At 33.0% G+C, this 18,929-nt stretch overlaps 1 protein-coding gene and 1 long non-coding RNA gene across 2 annotated transcripts; both read left to right on the top strand.

Moving 5' to 3' along the window:
- Nucleotides 1-4,010: 4,010 nt before the first annotated feature.
- LOC110667860 (uncharacterized) lies at nt 4,011-17,902 on the top strand. Its single transcript, XM_021828825.2, has 11 exons — nt 4,011-4,228; nt 4,586-4,719; nt 6,140-6,221; nt 7,062-7,132; nt 7,239-7,340; nt 7,453-7,542; nt 13,096-13,170; nt 13,263-13,295; nt 13,413-13,493; nt 17,268-17,327; nt 17,403-17,902. The coding sequence occupies exons 1-11, from the start codon at nt 4,174-4,176 to the stop codon at nt 17,583-17,585; spliced, it is 966 nt and encodes a 321-aa protein (XP_021684517.2). The 5' UTR covers nt 4,011-4,173; the 3' UTR covers nt 17,586-17,902.
- LOC131181515 (uncharacterized) lies at nt 9,214-13,089 on the top strand. Its single transcript, XR_009150045.1, has 3 exons — nt 9,214-11,501; nt 11,906-11,991; nt 12,736-13,089. It is a non-coding gene; the product is annotated as an uncharacterized LOC131181515 (long non-coding RNA).
- Nucleotides 17,903-18,929: the final 1,027 nt, after the last annotated feature.

The raw sequence follows: 18,929 nt of genomic DNA, 5'->3' as shown, positions 1-18,929 counted from the left end.
CTAATAATAGGGTTTATGAGTAGTGCTCCAATACCCTTATGCTCAGGTGGAACATCGGTCAACCTAGCGAACTGTCTTAAACCTCGCATTTTTAAAAGCAAACAAGAAATGTTAAGCACATAAAAAGTTCATGTGCATTCACATAAATACAAAGCATATAATCAGGCATAACATGAAACCTAACATGCACATAACATTCATCATATAACATACAGGAACTCCACCATCTTGGACATGTATTTTCCTAATGTTACTGGTCAACATACTTCATTTCACCTCGTTTCTATGCTTTTACCAGCATCTAGGTCCACTCATCTAATCTAAAGCTCTGATACCAACTTTATAATAACCCAAACAAGGAGCTATTATCGGGCTAAGGATCAGGCCAGCTTAAGGCTATTGAAACTCGTAGCATGCATAAAACCTGTAAAGCATGCATACATTCCTTTATCTTACTATTTAAACGTACTCCAAACCATTATACTTTAGTCTTTTCATATATATTTAGACATTCATAACATAAATTGGGTTCAGGATTTGAACCTTAACATACATAGCTCTAAAGCGTAATGGTTTAACATGTTTACTCCCATAAAAGGTTAACATAATGTATACATCATCATCACACTCAAAATAATTATAGGACTCCAATTTTCTTTAATCACCAACACAATGCTATCCATTCATAATTTATATGTCTATCTACCCATACATCATACATAAGGAAAAGGCTAAAGCTACCCTTAAAGCTCTCTCTTCAAGGAACTTTTCTAGTCCTACAACCCTGTATCTGAGGGTTAGGGGAAAAGAGTAAGCTTACACAGGCTCAGTGAGAAAACTAACCATCATTAAAATTATATCATTTAATTTATACACTTGCATGGCATCATTCACATGGGTTTTCACAGCACAAACATTTCACATAGGATGGACTTATCACCAATAACTCCTTAAAGTTTTCTTTAAAATATGACCTATGTCATGCACCCTATTTCCTTTCTATCTCTATCACGATCGGACCAAGTGTGGTGAGTAAAATGCCTAAGTGCACCATCCCTAACCAGCCTTTTAATCTTATCCTTCAACTATCTGCATTCATCAGTATTGTGGCCGAAATCATCACAGAATCTACAAAATTTGCTTTGGTCACGTTTGTCTGCTTTTTTGGGATTAATCTTTCTTAGATATTTGATTGATTCCCCATTCTTCTGGATTCACATTAGCACTCTGGATCGAGGCTCATTTAAAGGAGTGCAGTTTCTATATTTATCTTACCTTCTGTCTCTGTCAGTAAAAGAATTGCTTTGTCATTTTGAGATGTTGTTTGGACTAATCTTCTTCTCCTCTATTTTGATTTCCTTCTCTAACCTCAATAGTTGCTTTTCATCATCTAGACAGATGTATTTTTAGGCCTTCTTTATGAGTTAGTGGTAGTTTTTTTGTAGGGTTTTTGATGAGAGAATCTATGAATTTAACATTGGTGGATCCCTTTTTGATAGCCTCACAAGCAGTTTCATGATTGAGTTGCTCGACCTGGATGGCTTTTGCATTGAAACGATCGATGTAGCTTCTCAGTGACTCACCCGAATTCTGCCTAACCTTTTATAAGTTGTTTCTTTGGTGGGATACAAGTGATGAATCTTTGTTTGAACTCCAAGGTTAGGTGGTGCAAGCTCAGGATTGAACTAGGAAGAAAGTGTTGATACCACTTCTGAGCGAGTCCCATTAAGGTTGATGGGAAAACCCTGCATAAGATAAAGTGATTAACACTCTGTAGTTAATTATGGTTCTGAAGTTTGCTAGGTGACTCCTGTGGTTAGATCTACCATCATATTTTTCAAGGGTGGGCAATTTGAACTTTGGGGAAAAAGGTTCAACCAGGATCTCATCCATCAAAGGAGAATAGTCTTCTATACCAAAATCTTCCTCAAGGTCGAAGTTATTCTAGAATTTTAGTTGGGTCTTAATTTTGCCCTAATCAATACCCCTTTTCGTGGAGTTGGCCTCATAATCGTCTACTTTCTCTTTACCCTTTAACTATTGTAGTTTGTGTAGATCTAGGAAAACATAATTCTCAAGGGCTCTTGAACTTTCTAATTGAGAATTATTGTTTTTCAATCCAGTGTTTTTTACTTTTAGTTCTTTGATGCGTTGTGTCATCTGTTCCAAAGTCATAGGGGGGTGGGAGGGGGGGGGGGGGGTGTGGGCGCGTGGGTAACTTTAGCGATATTGGCATCATTGGCAGTGCCATTACAGTTAGAAAGGTTGGTTGGGATAGGTTATGGTTCCATGGGTAGAGGTTTTGGGATGGTAACAATGGGCAAAGAGAAACAATAATCACAGAGATTTATTTTTGTGAGAAAGGATTATTAAGATATTTGCGTTTCCTGCAAAAGGAGCCACTGATGTTTTTCTCCTTTTTAGTAGGTAATAGATGTCGAGTATAATTTATAGAAAAATAAAAAGAGCATCGGGTGGGTTAGATGACCACCGCTCTGATGCTTAAGTTAGTAATAAGAACTAAATGATAGGTGAGTGAATAACTTGGTCCAGCACACATACCTGAGGGCCTTTATATAGGTCTTTGACGTAGTCTCTTATTGGGATTAGGAGTTCTTGTGATTGAGTATTGATAGGAATCTGTTTGATCAAAATCCTTATATAAATAGGATTCAATCGAGGAGGATATCTCGGGATCTTTACCTTTGAAAGTGGTCCGAGTATATTTGGACGAGTAACTTTTTTATCTAGGTGTTTGGGTTCCTTCTAGTCTGTATTGCTCTTTACCCGTATACTCGGTTATTTGTTACTTGGTTTATAACATTATTTTGGCGGTAATAGTATCATTTTAAATGTGTAAATTTGATTTATAAGTAACAAATTAATTAAATTTGCTTTGCTCTTAAATTTTGATGTAATTTACAATATATTTAATTAATTTTTTAATAGTTAAAAAATATTTTAAAAAAATACATATATATTATTTTTATATACTAAATCTATTACGTTATTTTTAAAGAAGTTAGTTAATTTATTTTTTTAACTGATATTACTATTAGCTATTCTATGATTTCTTAGTTTAAAACAAAGTAAAATTATCTTGTTATGGATAATAAGGTGATTTATTGAAATATTATAATTCATCTCATCAAATTTTTGTTAAATGATGTTTTTTTTTTATATAGTAGTTTATGAAAATTTATAACTTAATGAAAAAAAATAATTTTTTTTTACGTAAAAAAACATATATAATTTTTTAATAATGTTAAAAAAATATTATAAATAAAATTTAATAAGGTATACATATTAAGTATTTCATATTTAATATCTATTATTTTAAATAAAATTTTAGATGTGAAAAATATGATAATTTATGATGTAATTTAATAAGTATACATATTTAGCATTTTATATTTTATATTTATTATTTTAATTAAAATTTAAGATATTGTAAAAAATATGATTATTAAGATGTTAAAGAAATTTTATTTTTTTAGTTAAATTAATAAATTTTTCAAAAATAACTACTTTATGAAAAAAAAATTTACATCACTAAACCACCTTTTTTTTTTCATAATAAAATAACTTTATTTTAAATAAAGTAATCATAGAATATACCTTACTATTATCTTTTCTTATAATTAGTCTCCACAATTAAGTACTTTTTATTATTAAATTATATTTTATTCAATATATTATAATTAATAAATAATAAATATTATATTATATTATTATTAATATTAGTATATACAACTAATATGTAATATAGTTAAAAAGCTAAAAAAAAAGTCACAATCCTTTTATGAATTATGAAATTCGATTTTTTTTTTAATTTTATCAATTATATATCTTAAATTTGTATTTAAATTTAATAATTCACTTTAAACTGAAATTAAATTAATAAAACAATTCTTACATATATATATATATATATATATATATATATATATATATATATATATATATATATATATATATATATATATATATTTATTTATTTATTTATTTATTTATTTAGGGAAATCAAAGGGGAGAGCTGGAAGAGAGAACAAAAGAGGAAAGCTTTGGGCTGTGTTTGAGGACAATTGCGCTGCGGTAGACACAGAAGAAGAAGATACGGTAAACAAACGACTAAGCCACAGCAGCCGCCAACGCAACTCACCACAACCAGACATGGCTATGCAAGCCGGTGTCTCCACCTCCAAAGTTCTCATCCTCGCTGGTGCAGGTCTTTCTCTTCCTCTTTGTCTCTTCAATTGCTTTATTTTCACTCTTGATATTACGACTTGGCTATAGAATTCCTTCAATTGCTTAGTTCATCATCTTTTACCTTTTTTGGATCTGTTATTTACCCTTTTCTAATTACCTACGTGATTTTGATTTGGACCCATTTGAATCTCCTATATGATTCTGCTTTCTGTCCTATAATTTGATTGAATTTTTAATTTTTTTTTTCTTTGAGCTTGGTTTTGAGGAGAATATTTATGAATTACATGTCTGTGTATCTTTGATGGTGCTTTATTGTTTCTGTTTTGGCCACTGGCATGCTTTTTAACTCTGTGTTTCGTTGGGGTTTTTTTAAAAGGTTTGACTAGTTCGATTATATTGAGAAATGGGCGATTGTCTGAACTCATTGCCCAGCTTCAAGAATTGCTCAAGGGTGTTGATGAAGTTGAGATCGCATCCTACAAATACGATAGTGCACTTCTTGCTGCTCAGGTAGTTTTCATTGTTTCTTCCTTGGTATTCTTCCTCTTTTTAGCCATTCGGTTGCTCTAATTCTCCTTTTCCTGTTTGAAAAGAAAAGGGGGCCTTTTTATTCACAAGTAGAAAACTATTGTTCGCGTACAGCCAGCGAGTTTAAAGTTCTGAAAATTAAAGACCGTAAAAGATGGATTGTTGAATGCTACGACACAGTTTTAATATGATACAAGTGCTTCTTATGTGGTTTGCTGTTAATGGTTTATAACTCAAATGCAGAACTCTGAAGTCAATTAGGAGGGAGGATTCAGATTTCTGCTTATGTGTGAAATATGTTGAACTCTACAACTTCATTAGAAGTATGATAGCTGTGAGTGCTGAAAGAATTGTATGGGATCATAATTGTGGAATAGTAATTCCAGGAGTGCTCAAATTTTGAACACGTTTCTATTTAGTTGCACAAATAGAAAAATTTTCTAATCTCATGCTTTTCGCCGTTTACCCTCACAAAAATGCTGATGTGAACATCAAACCCCATTTTCTCTGAGATTCATGATGAATTGGAAAAAAAAAAATCCCAATTGGATTGGCATATGAGACTCTCATGTTCGAAAAGAGATGTATTCTTTTATCCTCATTTTTATCTATATGTCACAAAAATGCTGATGTGAACATCAAACCCCATTTTCTCTGAGATTCATGATGAATTGGAAAAAAAAAAAATCCCAATTGGATTGGCATATGAGACTCTCATGTTCCAAAAGAGATGTATTCATTTATCCTCATTTTTATCTATATGTCATGGCTATATGTTTGTATGCTCATAAACTTGACCATCTGGTTATTCCTGCTTAACAAGATTAGAATATAAACTCTAAACAATAAAACCAATACCAGAAATCTCTAAAAATGCATTTGACCCAAAAAAAATCATTGTTTCAATGAGAGCAAAGGTTAAACACACCTGAAAATTTTCTTCATTTCTGTGTTTGAATGTAAAAAGTTCAAATTTCAAAGCATTTAAATTTAATTTCATGGCAACCTTGGTGAAGAATATTCCTTTCTTTCTATATTTAGTCTCAAAGTTCAAGCACTTTTGATGAAAATTGACATCAAATTTGCATATTTTGCTTCCATTATGGTTGCAATGTTAGCATCTATGACCTTTGTCAAGGTTTTTATATTTGCTTAGCTATATTAGTATGCATTTTTATCATTGGCCAGGACTTTTGCTCTAACTGCCCAAACTCACCAAGTTGTTATTTTAAGACAGTATCTTGTTTGAAAGGGATATGACTTTTCATCTTGATTAGGAAAGGCTTAAGCTAAACACTAGTTTTTAATTTAATTACTAAAAGGGCTTGTGATCTATTTTTGTCTTTCTTCACAAAGATTGTATTTATTTTCTGATGGACTCTTATTTGTGCCGCTGCCTTAGATTCGTCAATTGGCACAAGAGATTAAGGAGTTAACACTATCCAATCCTGTGACCATTTTTAATGGGAATGCTTCTTCTAGTGGTGAGTACACCATATTTTTTTCAATATTTTTATAGTCTAAGTAGTTTGCTCATGCTATTTCCTTCAAAATTATCATCTTGTATTCTTTTAAATTGAAAATATCCATTTTCTATTTGGGATCCTTCATTGATACTCACATTCTTATAAATGAACCAATTAGGCCTTTAATTGCTCTTGTGTGTTTACAGTTGATTAAAAGTTCCTATCAAATTTATTACATACTTGTCCACTTCTAGCCTATTTAATTAATTATCTAATGGACCTCACCGGCTAAACCTATGGCTCCAAGAAATATGCATTAATTGATTTTACTCTCCCTTCCTGGTAATTTATTTGCTTAGTTTGAAAGCCATGTTTTGGATAATTGTTTGAATGAAAATAAGTTGGAGTCATGGTATTGGGATACAAAGTAATGCATTAAAGAAGGGTTAAGTGAAGCAATGCATTGAAGAAGGGTAGGAGACATTTCAGGATCCCTTAGTGCCCCTCCCTCTTGAAAGGAGGCAATTCTCTAGCTTGATTTGGAAGAAATAAAGCAAAATATAAATTTTTGTGACCCAGTGATTTGAAAACAGAGCACAAGTCGTAGGATAAGTTTGGATGAGAAATCCAAGTCAACTGTGATTCAGTTTTCTACCTGATCTGTTGATTGAAGGCTTAATGTGACTAGCGAAATTACTTCTTTATAAAGAGAATAGGTTTAGGATTTTAAATGATATTATTATTGCTAAGTTTTAAAATTTTTCGTGATTTATTGTGTGCTGCATCATCCAATATTTTGTGTCTAGATGGCAAAGTAAAAATAAGCAAAGTTGCTTACACATTTTCTTTTGTAAACAGGGAGTTTTGCTTCTTATTTAGTACCAGCTGCTGCACTAGGGGCAATGGGATATTGTTACATGTGGTGGAAGGCAAGATTCTAATGACTCAAAGTGAAATAAATGTTTTTTGGCATTCAACTTAGGATATGACTTCTTCTTGCTCATTATGGGTGTATATATTATCTTTGTAGTGCAGGGCTTGTCGTTTTCTGATGTAATGTTTGTAACGAAGCAAAATATGGCAAGTGCTGTTGCATCTGTGTCTAAACAATTGGAAAATGTCTCTGAAACATTGGCTGTAAGTAAGATGGTTTATCTTTTGGATAATTCTTGCTTTCCTAGATGGCAACTCTTTCTTTTTACGTGTTTTGCTGTATTCTTAGTACTGTATCAACTATTGATTTGTGCAGTCAACAAAGAGACATCTGACAAAGAGGCTGGAAAATTTGGATTGGAAGGTGGTGGAGCAGATAGAAACTTCTAAGCTGATTGCTAATGATGTACATATAACTTTTCTCTCATTTTTCATTTTCCTCTATAAATTCTCTCTCTCTCTCTCTCTCTCTCTCTCTCTCTCTCTCTCTCTCTCTCTCGCAATATATATATATATATATATATATATATATATGTATGGTTTGGGTATGTTATTTTTTGGGTTTTGGAGCAGAAGGGGTGTGTGTGTTTTTATACAAGTGAAATCGAATCTACTAGACATTTGGTATTCCACCAAAGCTGGTAATAATATATAGGAGCAAGAATTTGAGCTCAGCTTGATGCCTATTGGATGAGCTACTGACTGAGATTCTTATCATGTTGCTGTATAGCAAAAAAGTTCCCTGAACATCTACATTGCCTTATTCCAGAACTGTAAAATTTTTAAGGTTATTATAGTGTAAAACATCCAAGCTACTAAGGGTAAGCATTGGCTCAATGGTAAAGTATCTTCTTTGTGACTGGAAAGTCATGATTTCCTTTCATGGAAACCCTTTGCATAAAAAGGGGGAAGGCTGCATAAAACAACCCTCCCTAGACTCTTGCAAAGTGGGAAGCCATGTGCATTGGAGGTGCCATTATTAGTGAAAATCATGTATTCCTTTGAAATTTGGGCAGTGGCTAACAAAAAGCACTAATTACATTGACCACCATAACATCAGCCTATACTTGACTAGACTAGACAAGCAAACTTATTCATAACAGTCGACAACTCTTGCTATTTCATTTCCTTTTGATGTGGGATTTATGAGTTCAAAATCAGTTTAATTGACATTAACAATGCCTTATAGGTATGACATTGATTTGCCTCAAAGAAAGCCATTCTGCATTGAAAGGTTGAATGATTCCAAGATCCTCTGTCAGCATCATATGACCCAACCTATTAGAAGCCTCACTCTTGTGAGCTTGTGGACTCAAATTCATTTTTGGTCTTATTTGTGAGGCTTGAGTTCTGCTTGTTTGACTTTTGAGTCTTTCCTAGTTGAGCAAAGCATGAGGTTAACCTGAGCCTAAACTGTTTGTGGGTAGTGCTGTTCATTTGCTGCCCTGATCACTAGGAATTGTGTTAATACAAGACATTTTACCTTCGTGGTTGGGCAGGCAAAGCTAAAATACTTAACTCAACTCAACTAAGCTTTTATTCCAAATATTTGGGGTTGACTATATGGATTCTCTAAACGATTATGGGTTAAATCATCGAAAATGTGTAATACTTCTAGGTCATGTTGTGTTACTCTCCTCCAAGTCATTTTAAGTCTACCCCTTTTTTTCTTTCTATCCTCTAACCTAATGTGCTCTACTTGTCTGACTGGAGCATCCATATGTCTACGCTTTACATGACCAAACCACCTCAATCTCTCTTCTCTCAACTTATTTTTAATTGGCACCACTCCTACCTTTTCTCTAATACTCTCGTTACGGACTTTATCTAGTCTAGTATGGCCACTCATCCACTTTAACATTCTCATCTCCGCAATTCTTATCTTAGACATGTACAACTCTTTCAGTGCCCAACACTCATTATCATATAACATGGCTAGTCGTAGAGCTGTACGATAAAATTTTCCTTTAAATTTATTGGGAATCTTGCGATCACATAAAACCCCCGTGGCATGTCTCCACTTCAATCATCTGGTTTTAATCCTATGACTAACATCTTCCTCACATCCCCTTACTTAAAGGATTGAGCCGAGATATTTAAAGTGATTACTTTGGGGCAGTATCACTCTATCCAAACTAACTTCTTTTCTATCACTAGTTCGGCCTTCACTGAACTTGCAATGCATATATTCTGTCTTTGTTCTACTTAACTTAAAGTCCTTTGATTCTAAAGTACTTCACAAAAGCTCTAGCTTTCTATTGATTCCTTCTTGCGTCTTATCCATCAGAACTATATCATCCGCAAATATTATGTACCAAGGGATACTCTCTTGTATATGTTTCGTCAATTCATCTAAAACTAATATAAAAAGGTAAGGGCTTAAAGCTGAACCTTGTTGTAATCCAACTGAGTTAGGAAAATCTCTTATGTCCCGTCTCATTGTGCACACAATAGTAGTTGCTCCTTCATACATATCTTTCAACACTTATATGTACCTAATAGATATATTCTTTTGTTCTAACACTCTCAATAAGACATCTCCTGAAACACTATCATAAGCCTTCTCCAAATCAATAAAAATCATGTGTAGATCTTTCTTCACATCTCTATATTTCTCCATCAAGTTTCTAATGAGAAAGATCGCTTCCATGGTTGAACGATTAGGCATGAAACCAAATTGATTGGGTGAGATAGAAGTGTCATGACGTAGTTGATGTTCCACAACTCTCTTCCACAGCTTCATAGTATGGCTCATGACTTTAATTCCCCTACAGTTTGAGCAACTCTGTATGTCTCCCATATTTTTAAAAATAGGTACTAAAACATTCATTCTTTATTCATTAGGCATTTTTTTTGAGTTTAGAATCTTATTAAACAATTTAGTTAACCATGCTACTACCATATCTCTTAAATACTTCTGCACTTTAATTGGTATTCCATCGGGTCCATAGGTTTTACCCACTTTCATTCTTTTAAGTGCTTCCTTTACTTCTAAAAATCTAATCTTTATAGTATAATTTGCATTCTTTTCTATTTCTCTTTTGTCTATATTCACGCTATTACCACTTTGACTATTATTAAAGAGATCATTAAGATAATTTCTCCTTCTTTCTTTAATGTCCTCATCTTTTACCAACATTTTTCCTTCTTTATCTTTAATGTGCCTAACTTGATTGAGATCTTAACATTTCTTTTATTTCCTTCTTGTTAATCTATAAATATTTTTCTCTTCTTCTTTAGTTCCAAGTTTCTCATATGACTTTTCAAAGGCTTGCACTCTTGTTTGATTACTGCCTTTTCAAGTAGAGCTAAAATAGATATGAGAAAATTCACCATGCCTGTACGTGCCCTTTGCCTTGTGTGGACACTATTTCAATCTTTATGTGATGTGGTTGAAGTCTTAGAGGATGTTTGTTTTAACTTTTAAGCTAGTCAAACCAGCTTATAAGCTCTAAAAATAAGTAATTTGTTTGTTTATAACATTTTTTGGACTTATAAATTAGTTTGACCAAGTACTTTACCTTATTACTCTCTTTTAATTTTAGAATTCTACCGCATAACTCATTTAATACCCATTTTTTAATAATTTTAATAATAAATGTGCTTATAAGTTACTTTTTATAAAACATGTCAACTACTTATCGACCACTTATGATCACTTTAATCAAACACGTAATTATTTAAAATTTTAAATGCTTATAAGTTTTAATTAGTTTATAAGTACAAGATACTTATAAGCTAATTTTAATAAGCTAAGTCAAACATCCTCCTAGTCCAATGAGTTTAGTATCTTGCCATTTAAATTTTCTTCTATCACAGTGCGGTTTTTTTTTCCTTTCTAAAGTTATTTAAGTTTCAGTCTAGTGAGCTTAGTGTCTTGCCATTTAAATTGTCATCTATCACAATCCTTTTTCTTCTTGTTTCTCATGCAAAAGTTTTTTACCTCATGCTATTCCTTCATGGTGACATTTATGTAGGGCTGAGCAGAAATTGGTTTTGAGCAGAAATCAGTTTTAACGGAAAAGCTAAAGCAAACCAATCTAATTCAGTTTTTTGGTCTAATTAGTTTGGTTCTGTTACCATTTTACAAAAATTTTGTTTTTTGGTTTGCTTTGCTTAGTTCAGTAAAAAAAATACACGGACCTAAGTTTTCTACATGTGTTATGCTATGCCATATAGCCTACTCATATGTTAAATCTCCAATTTTTTCATAGTTATTGCCTCTCCCTTCCACACATACACAATCTCACCTCTCTTTCTCTCAATCTCGCCAATCCCTTTCTGGGTGGAATCCAAATGCCTGCATTGAAGGAAGAGAGGTTGGAAGAGGGGTTCAATTTGTTCCTAGGTGCCTACAGGTGGAAGGTTAGTTTTTAATTCCTAAAAGGGAATTTTCATTTCTCATTGATTTATAGGCAATGTAGAACAAGGAGGAATAAGCGTAAAGGAAGGAACAAATCCTTAGAAAAAGAAAATAATCATAGTCCAAAGTTACTGAATAATAGAAAATTAGCTCTATTTATAGAGCTTACAACCCTAATTAAATTAGGAATAGAAACCTTAATTCAACTCTAATTAGGAGTACTAAATAAGATAACCTATGAAATAATATACCTAATAATAATAAAATTCCTAAAAAATAAAAAGTTTTTAAATTTCCTAATTATATAGTAATTAAAATTCTAAAATAAAACTTTAAGCTTCCTATATTGCATTTTCAGGGTTCTATACTTCTATTGGTAACTCTGGGTTCTCACTTTGGATTGCAGCTTTCATCAGCCCTTGGCATTATAAGGGGTCTAGCATGCAACCATTTGGATTTCAGGAATTTATTGAAAATATGATGCAAGGCATTGTAAGTGCTCACTGCTTAGTACTAAGTTGCCACCCAACTCCACTAGGTCCATGAATAACTATTGGTATTTTAAATGTCAACCTGATGGCTGATGCATAATGAAGCATGCCACAATTGTTTGAGATCTGGTTGAAAGCTAGGAGAGACTCTGTGTTCATTCCCTCAACAACTGGCCACAAGTTAGTCATGGTGGCAGCACCAATTGTTTCGTGCTCTTTAGCCCATTTACTATTCCATAATAATGATCAAAGATTTGATGAAGATAGGGCCACAAGCGAAAGCAAAACAATCCTATTTGATCCATGTGATTGGTTCTGCAACACACAAGACTAAGTGCAATCTTGCAGCAAGACCCAAAAGAACAAGTCCAAATCGGCCCAAAATTAATCAAACTAATCAAACCAAATTAATCAGTTCAGTTTAGTTTGGTTCTATTTTTTGGGTTTTCATATTTTAGCATGTCAGATCTTCAGTTAATTCGGTTCTGTTCAATTCAGAATTGAACCAACCTAATGCTCAGCCCTCCATTTATGTAAAGCTTGTATTTGTTTTATAGAAAAGGGTGTCATGGCTACTTCTGCTGATTATTGTCATACAATAATTTTGAGTGAGGTATTTCATCAACAGCAAAAAAAAAAAAAATTATTTTAGATGTTAAGAGTTTTAATTGTAATTTTTAATATAATTATAAGAAAATAAAGTATACAGACAAATGCTAAGTTTATAGTGTAAAATATGTCTAAGGTTCTTGGCACATATGATGGGGAAAGTCTCTGACAGCCAAGGACAAATGCATTTACGAATGGGACTGCGTCTAGATTGCTCTCCATGATTTTTTTTCTCCACTAAGACTCTAACTAAGTTATGGCTGTACAATGGTAAGTGTAACTAATCTGCATTCCCTTTTGTTCCTGATGAAATAAAACATACCCAGACAAACCAAATCCTTTTATGCCACTTTCCAATGATCTAAATGCATATGCGCACACCTGCACATCCTTGGATGGGTATATGTGAGGAAGGAGAGATATTTAGCTGGCAAAAATGCATAACTTGATACGCATGCAACTATGATTGAATTTATGCAATATTACTTGCTTGCAGGTTGATGAGATGAAAACAAACCTTTCACAAATCGGATATGATGTGGAGATAATCCATCAAATGATATCTGGGTTGGTAAGTTGCGTCCTTGCATATTTAAGCTTATTCTTATTACAAGATTCATTGTGTTCATTGTGTTTTTTCTGTTATTTCAATAAACTCTACAGGAAGGAAAGCTTGAGCTTCTTGAGAACAAACAGGTTTTTTATACTTCTCTAATCAATAACTTCTTTTAACAATTTGCAGTGGCTTGGAAGTTTTAGAAGTGATTGAATTCCATTAAATTTTTATTTTCTTTTTTGGATTACATCATGCAGGATGCTACAAACTCAGGACTCTGGTATCTTTGCCAGTTTGCTGGAGGCTTTAAAGATGGGCCTGGTGCAAAAATTCAACAGGTCAAGTACTATATCTACCATCTATAAAAATTCACTGTATGAAATTAGTGTATTGTGGGATTTCTTCTTCCCAAGAGTCAAGTTTGATCTGATGATTTCAGCTTATGCATTTGTTTCTTTGGACCATCCATTGCCGCCGCCACCCCCCCTTCCTCAAAAAAAAAAAAAAAAAAAAAAAAAAACCTAGAAAGGAACAGGGGCTACCTAAATTAAAATATAGGTTTTCTCTATATTATGGCCACTTTAGAAAATATTGGAAGTGGCTATGAACTCTAGAATATTGGGGTTATTGAGGGTAGGCACAAATAGTTCAATTGTTGAAGTTTGTGCACACTATTGATAATTATTCTCTTCAAATAGTTCAGTTGATAAACAACCTTAATTTTGTATTTTATTGGTCCTTAGGCCTATCATTTTAAGGGCATGCATGCCTATTGCGAAAGTCAATTTTGCTACAGCCATGTCAACAAAAGATTGATTATTTGCCTCAGTTGCCTCTAAAGTCATTTGAAATTTCAACTTTCAGACTTATCCCTAAGTGAAAAACCATTATTTTTCTCCATCTTTTTTTTGCTCTCTCTCAAGGAAAAAAAGGGTATATGGATTTTGTTTTTCTGTGGTGTATTTCAAAATTGAATACACAAGTTCTCATGGATTAAGAACAACTCAACTAAGCCTTTATCCCAAAAATTTAGGGTCGGCTATATGGATTCGCTTTCTACACTCTAAACGATTTTGGATTAAATCCTCAGAAATGTGTAATGCTTCTAGGTCTTGTTGTACTACTCTCCTTCAAATCAATTTAGGTCTATTCCTTTTTTTCTTTCTATCCTCTAACCTAATGTACTCTACTTGTCTAACTGGAGATTCCGTATGTCTATGCTTCACATGACCAAACCACCTCCACCTCCCTTCTCTCAACTTATTCTCAATTGGCACCACTCGTACCTTTTCTCTAATACTCTCATTACGGACTTTATCTAGTCTAGTATGGCCATCATCCATCTTAACATTCTCATATCTGCAACTCTTATTTTAGACGCATACGACTCCTTCAGTGTCCAACACCCACTACCATATAACATGGCCGGTCGTATGGCTGTACAGTAAAATTTTCCTTTCAACTTATTGGGAATCTTGCGATCACATAAAACTCTTGTGGCATGTCTCCACTTCAACCATCAGGCTTTAATACTATGACTAACATCCTCCTCACATCCCCCATCTACTTGAAGGACTGAGCCGAGTTATTTAAAATGATTACTTTGGAACAGTACCACTCCATTTAAACTAATTCCTTCCCTATCATCAGTTTGGCCTTTACTGAACTTGCAATGCATGTATTGTGTCTTCGTTCTACTTAACTTAAAGCTCTTTGACTCTAGAGTACTTCTCAAAAGCTCTAGCTTTCTATTGACTCCTTTTCGCGTATCATCTATCAGAACAATATCATCCGCAAACATCATGCACCAAGGAATACTCTCTTGTATATGTTTCGTCAATTCATCTAAAACTAATGTGAAAAGGTAAGGGCTTATAGCTGATCCTTGGTGTAATCCAACTGAGATCGGAAAATCTCTTGTCCCCTCCCACTGTGCGCACAATAGTAGTTGCTCATTCATAAATATCTTTCAACACTTGTATGTACCTAATAGATACCCTTTTTTTGTATCATAAGCCTTTTTTTAAATCAATAAAAACCATGTGTAGATATTTCTTCACATCTCTATATTTCTCCATCAAGTTTCTAATGAGAAAGATCGCTTCCATAGTTGAACGACCGGGCATGAAGCCAAATTGATCGAGAGAGATAGAAGTATCATGACGTAGTCGATGCTCCACAACTCTCTCCCACAATTTCATAATATGGCTCATGAGTTTAATTCCCCTAGAGTTTGAGCAACTTTGTATGTCTCCCTTATTTTTAAAAATAGGTACTAAAATACTCCTCCTCCATTCATCAGGCATTTTCTTTGAGTTTAGAATCTTATTAAATAATTTAGTTAATCATGCCACTCCTATATCTCCCAAACACTTTCATACTTCAATTGGTATTCCATCGGGTCTACAGGCTTTTACTCTCTTTCATTCTCTTAAGTGCTTCCTTTACTTCTAAATATCTAATCCTTCTAGTATAATTCACATTCTTTTCTATTGTTCTATAGTCTATGTTCACGTTATTACCATTTTGACTATTATTAAAGAGATCATTAAAATAATTTCTCCATCTTTTTTTAATGTCCTCATCTTTCACCAACACTTTTTCTTCTTTATCTTTAATGCACATAACTTGATTGAGATCTTGACATTTCCTTTCTCTCCTCTTTGCTAATCTATAAATATCTTTCTCCCCTTCTTTAGTTCCAAGTTTCTCATATAACTTTTCAAAGGCCTGTGCTCTTACTTGACTAATTGCCTTTTTTGTCTCTTTCTTTGCTATCTTATACCATATGCCTCATTATTATCACATTTAGGTAATTTCTCATACCATTCCCTTTTTCTCTTCATTGCCTTTTGTACTTCCTCATTCCACTATCATCTCTCTTTTGATGGTGGTCCATGTCCTTTAGACTCTCCAAGTACTTTTCTAGCTACTTCTCTAATCTTTGATACCATATGTATCCACATATCATTAGCCTTCATATCCAGCTTCCATACTTCGGACTCGAGAAGCTCATTTTTGAACTTCGCTTGCTTTACTCCTTTGAACTCCCACCACTTTGTTCGAGCTACACTATTTCTTCTGACCTTACTTGAATTGTTTCTAAACTTGACATCTAAGACCACTAACCGATGCTGACTTGTTAAAGCCTCTCCTGGAATGACCTTGCAATCCTTGCATAGAGCTCTATTTGTCTTCCTGGTTAAGAGGAAGTCGATTTAGCTTCTATGTTGCCCACTTTGAAAGTCACTAAATGTGACTCTCTTCTCATGGATTAAGAACGTATTCTTTTAAATTCTTGAAACAACTATTTGATTATATCAATCGAAGACCCCCGCCATAATCAGTTGTTGAAAAGAATACTCGTAAACACAGACCCTAACCACCACAATCCACCATCAGCTTTTGGATGCCCACAGAATAAAACTAGCCATGAAAATTCAAAAATTGAATGGAAATACAGAAATAAAAGAAGCCTAAAATAGCCACTTCCACAACAAAAGAAACCCTCCAATTTGTTAATAGTTCCTCTTGTGCCATCTGTACTAAAATCCTCTGAAATATCCATATTTGTTGATTGAATTCTTAAAACTAAAATTTCCATCAGGAAACTCTGTTTAAAACAGCCATAGCTCGCTCCCTCCCTCCCTCCCTCCCTCCCTCCCCTCTTGTGGGAACTTGGTTTTTAAAAAAATAAAAAAGAAATGAAGAATTTAGGAGCAATTACCTTGATCTCTATGCCTTTGACAACAATAGGGAGCCTCCCAATTTTGATAGAGAGAGAAAAGCGAATGAAGGTGGGTGATGAATAGTGTTGAGATTTTAGAGAGAAGCAAAGTACCCTCTGGGTGTAAGAAAACACAAAAGTTAAAATGAGGTCATGTAAGGAAATAATTTTAATGTTATTTGCTAGGCTTGGCTGTGGCATTAGCAGCTTATTATTATTAAAACACCATTTCCTCCTGCAATTTTGGCCAAACTACAGGTGGAATGTCATTTACTTGACATGGCTGGGGAGTAGCAACTAATGTGTTCTCTTTTTTTTTTTAATAATTTATTATCTCCTCGTATTGAGTTATTAATTGAGCTACTTTCCTTCTGAATTTTGGCAGGAAGTAGGTGTTAAGCTAGCAAACTATTCAGCAGTGACATATGAGGATATGTCTACCAAGGTATGTTACGAGTCACGTATCCTCCAATGTAATCCTGTCTGTTCTTTTATAACATGGTCCAAGATAATATTTCAGGGCCTTCGATTTATTGCTGAAGCTAAAGAGTTGGATACAAGTGACAAATCAATGGAACACATGAAGAAAAATGATCTTGATATCGTACCTGGTGAAAAAATCAAACCCATTAAAACAAGAATACACAGGTCATATCCAGTTGGGTTATCTTTGGCCCGCGACTTAATAGGTTCTGGTGTATGATTATTTTGGTTCTCTACTGCACGTAAATATTTTGATTTTCCACAGACGCCCTTTGGTGTTTGCATTCACTTGCATGCTATGCGCATGGTTCTTAAGATTGTATTGATTCAACATTCAGAAATGTCTTCTAGATTTAGATTTGCTGTAGGAGATGTTTTCCTTGGCTGCTAAAGAAAGCACTCAGGGAGTGTATGTTGTCATATTGTAGCTACCAGTGTTACACATTTGACAATAAGAAGACAGTCATTTGAATGGCTGGTGATACTCTTCACAATCTTAACTATAAAAATGCGATTTGTTGAATGCTTTCATGAGAATCCGGTATGTCCCAGAACTAAGGATTTTTCATTTCATTTCATTTTTATTATATTTATTTTTGCTTATGATAAGTTGCAATTTGTCAAACCCTTAAAAAGGATGTTTCACCTGGTTTATAAGCTGATGAAATTAGTCAATAAGCTATCATTTTAAACTAGCTTGTTTGCTTGACATATATTTAGAGTTTATAGTAATAATAATAAGAAGTAACATATATTTAGATTTTATAAAGAAGAAGACAAGTTGACAAGAGAGGGGCTTTTCATATCTATAAGTTAATTTGATGAAATATTTTACTGTATTATTCTCACTTAATCATATAATTTCACTATATATTCTTTGCATTTATTCTCATTTATTTTCCTGCAATAATTTAAATAAATTATTTACTTTAATTTTAATAAATTTTAAATTTTTTTATTAATTTTAATAAAATTTTTCTAAAATATTTGTTTATTTAATTTAAAATTAAATTATATTGGAATACAATTAAAATATATTTTGATAATATTACAGGATATTAAGCTAATATAATTAATTATATGAAAAAATAATTTAGTATATTTTTAATTATTTTAATAATAAATATATTTATATTATTTTTTTATCAAACGTGTAAATAGTTTATTAATAATTTATAAGAATTTTAAATAAATATATAATTATTTAAAAATTTAATTGTTCATAAGTTTAAATTAATTTATAAGTTTCTAGTATTTCTTATAAGTTAAATTTTTATAAGCTTGTTAAACACTCTCTTAGTATGGAATGATGGATTGCTAAAGATTTTCATTTTACAGATAACATGTGAATAATATTCTCTTTATTGTTCTCGAATTATAGTTAAAGAATATTCTTGCGTTAGAACATGATGCAGAGGAAAAAAAAGCTGTGGGATTTTCAAATTCCCTCATGGAAAGTAAGGTTATGCATGGTTCTTTGGGTCTCAAATTAAACTGAAGAACTATGTTAAAATGGACAAGAACTATATTGAATTGAAATTATTTTGATATTTTGATCTGATTA

Source organism: Hevea brasiliensis, chromosome 7, assembly GCF_030052815.1.
Source record: "Hevea brasiliensis isolate MT/VB/25A 57/8 chromosome 7, ASM3005281v1, whole genome shotgun sequence".
NCBI classification, from domain to species: Eukaryota; Viridiplantae; Streptophyta; class Magnoliopsida; order Malpighiales; family Euphorbiaceae; genus Hevea; species Hevea brasiliensis.
The sequence above is the reverse complement of the archived record's forward strand: the minus strand, read 5'-3'. Positions and strand labels throughout refer to the sequence as shown.

Coding starts and splice junctions, on each gene's coding strand:
- LOC110667860 (XM_021828825.2), top strand. CDS start 4,174: ATGGCTATGCAAGCCGGTGTCTCCACCTCCAAAGTTCTCATCCTCGCT. Junction 7,133..7,238: donor ATTGTTACATGTGGTGGAAG/GCAAGATTCTAA, acceptor TTTGTAGTGCAG/GGCTTGTCGTTTTCTGATGT. Junction 13,494..17,267: donor CTGGTGCAAAAATTCAACAG/GTCAAGTACTAT, acceptor GAATTTTGGCAG/GAAGTAGGTGTTAAGCTAGC.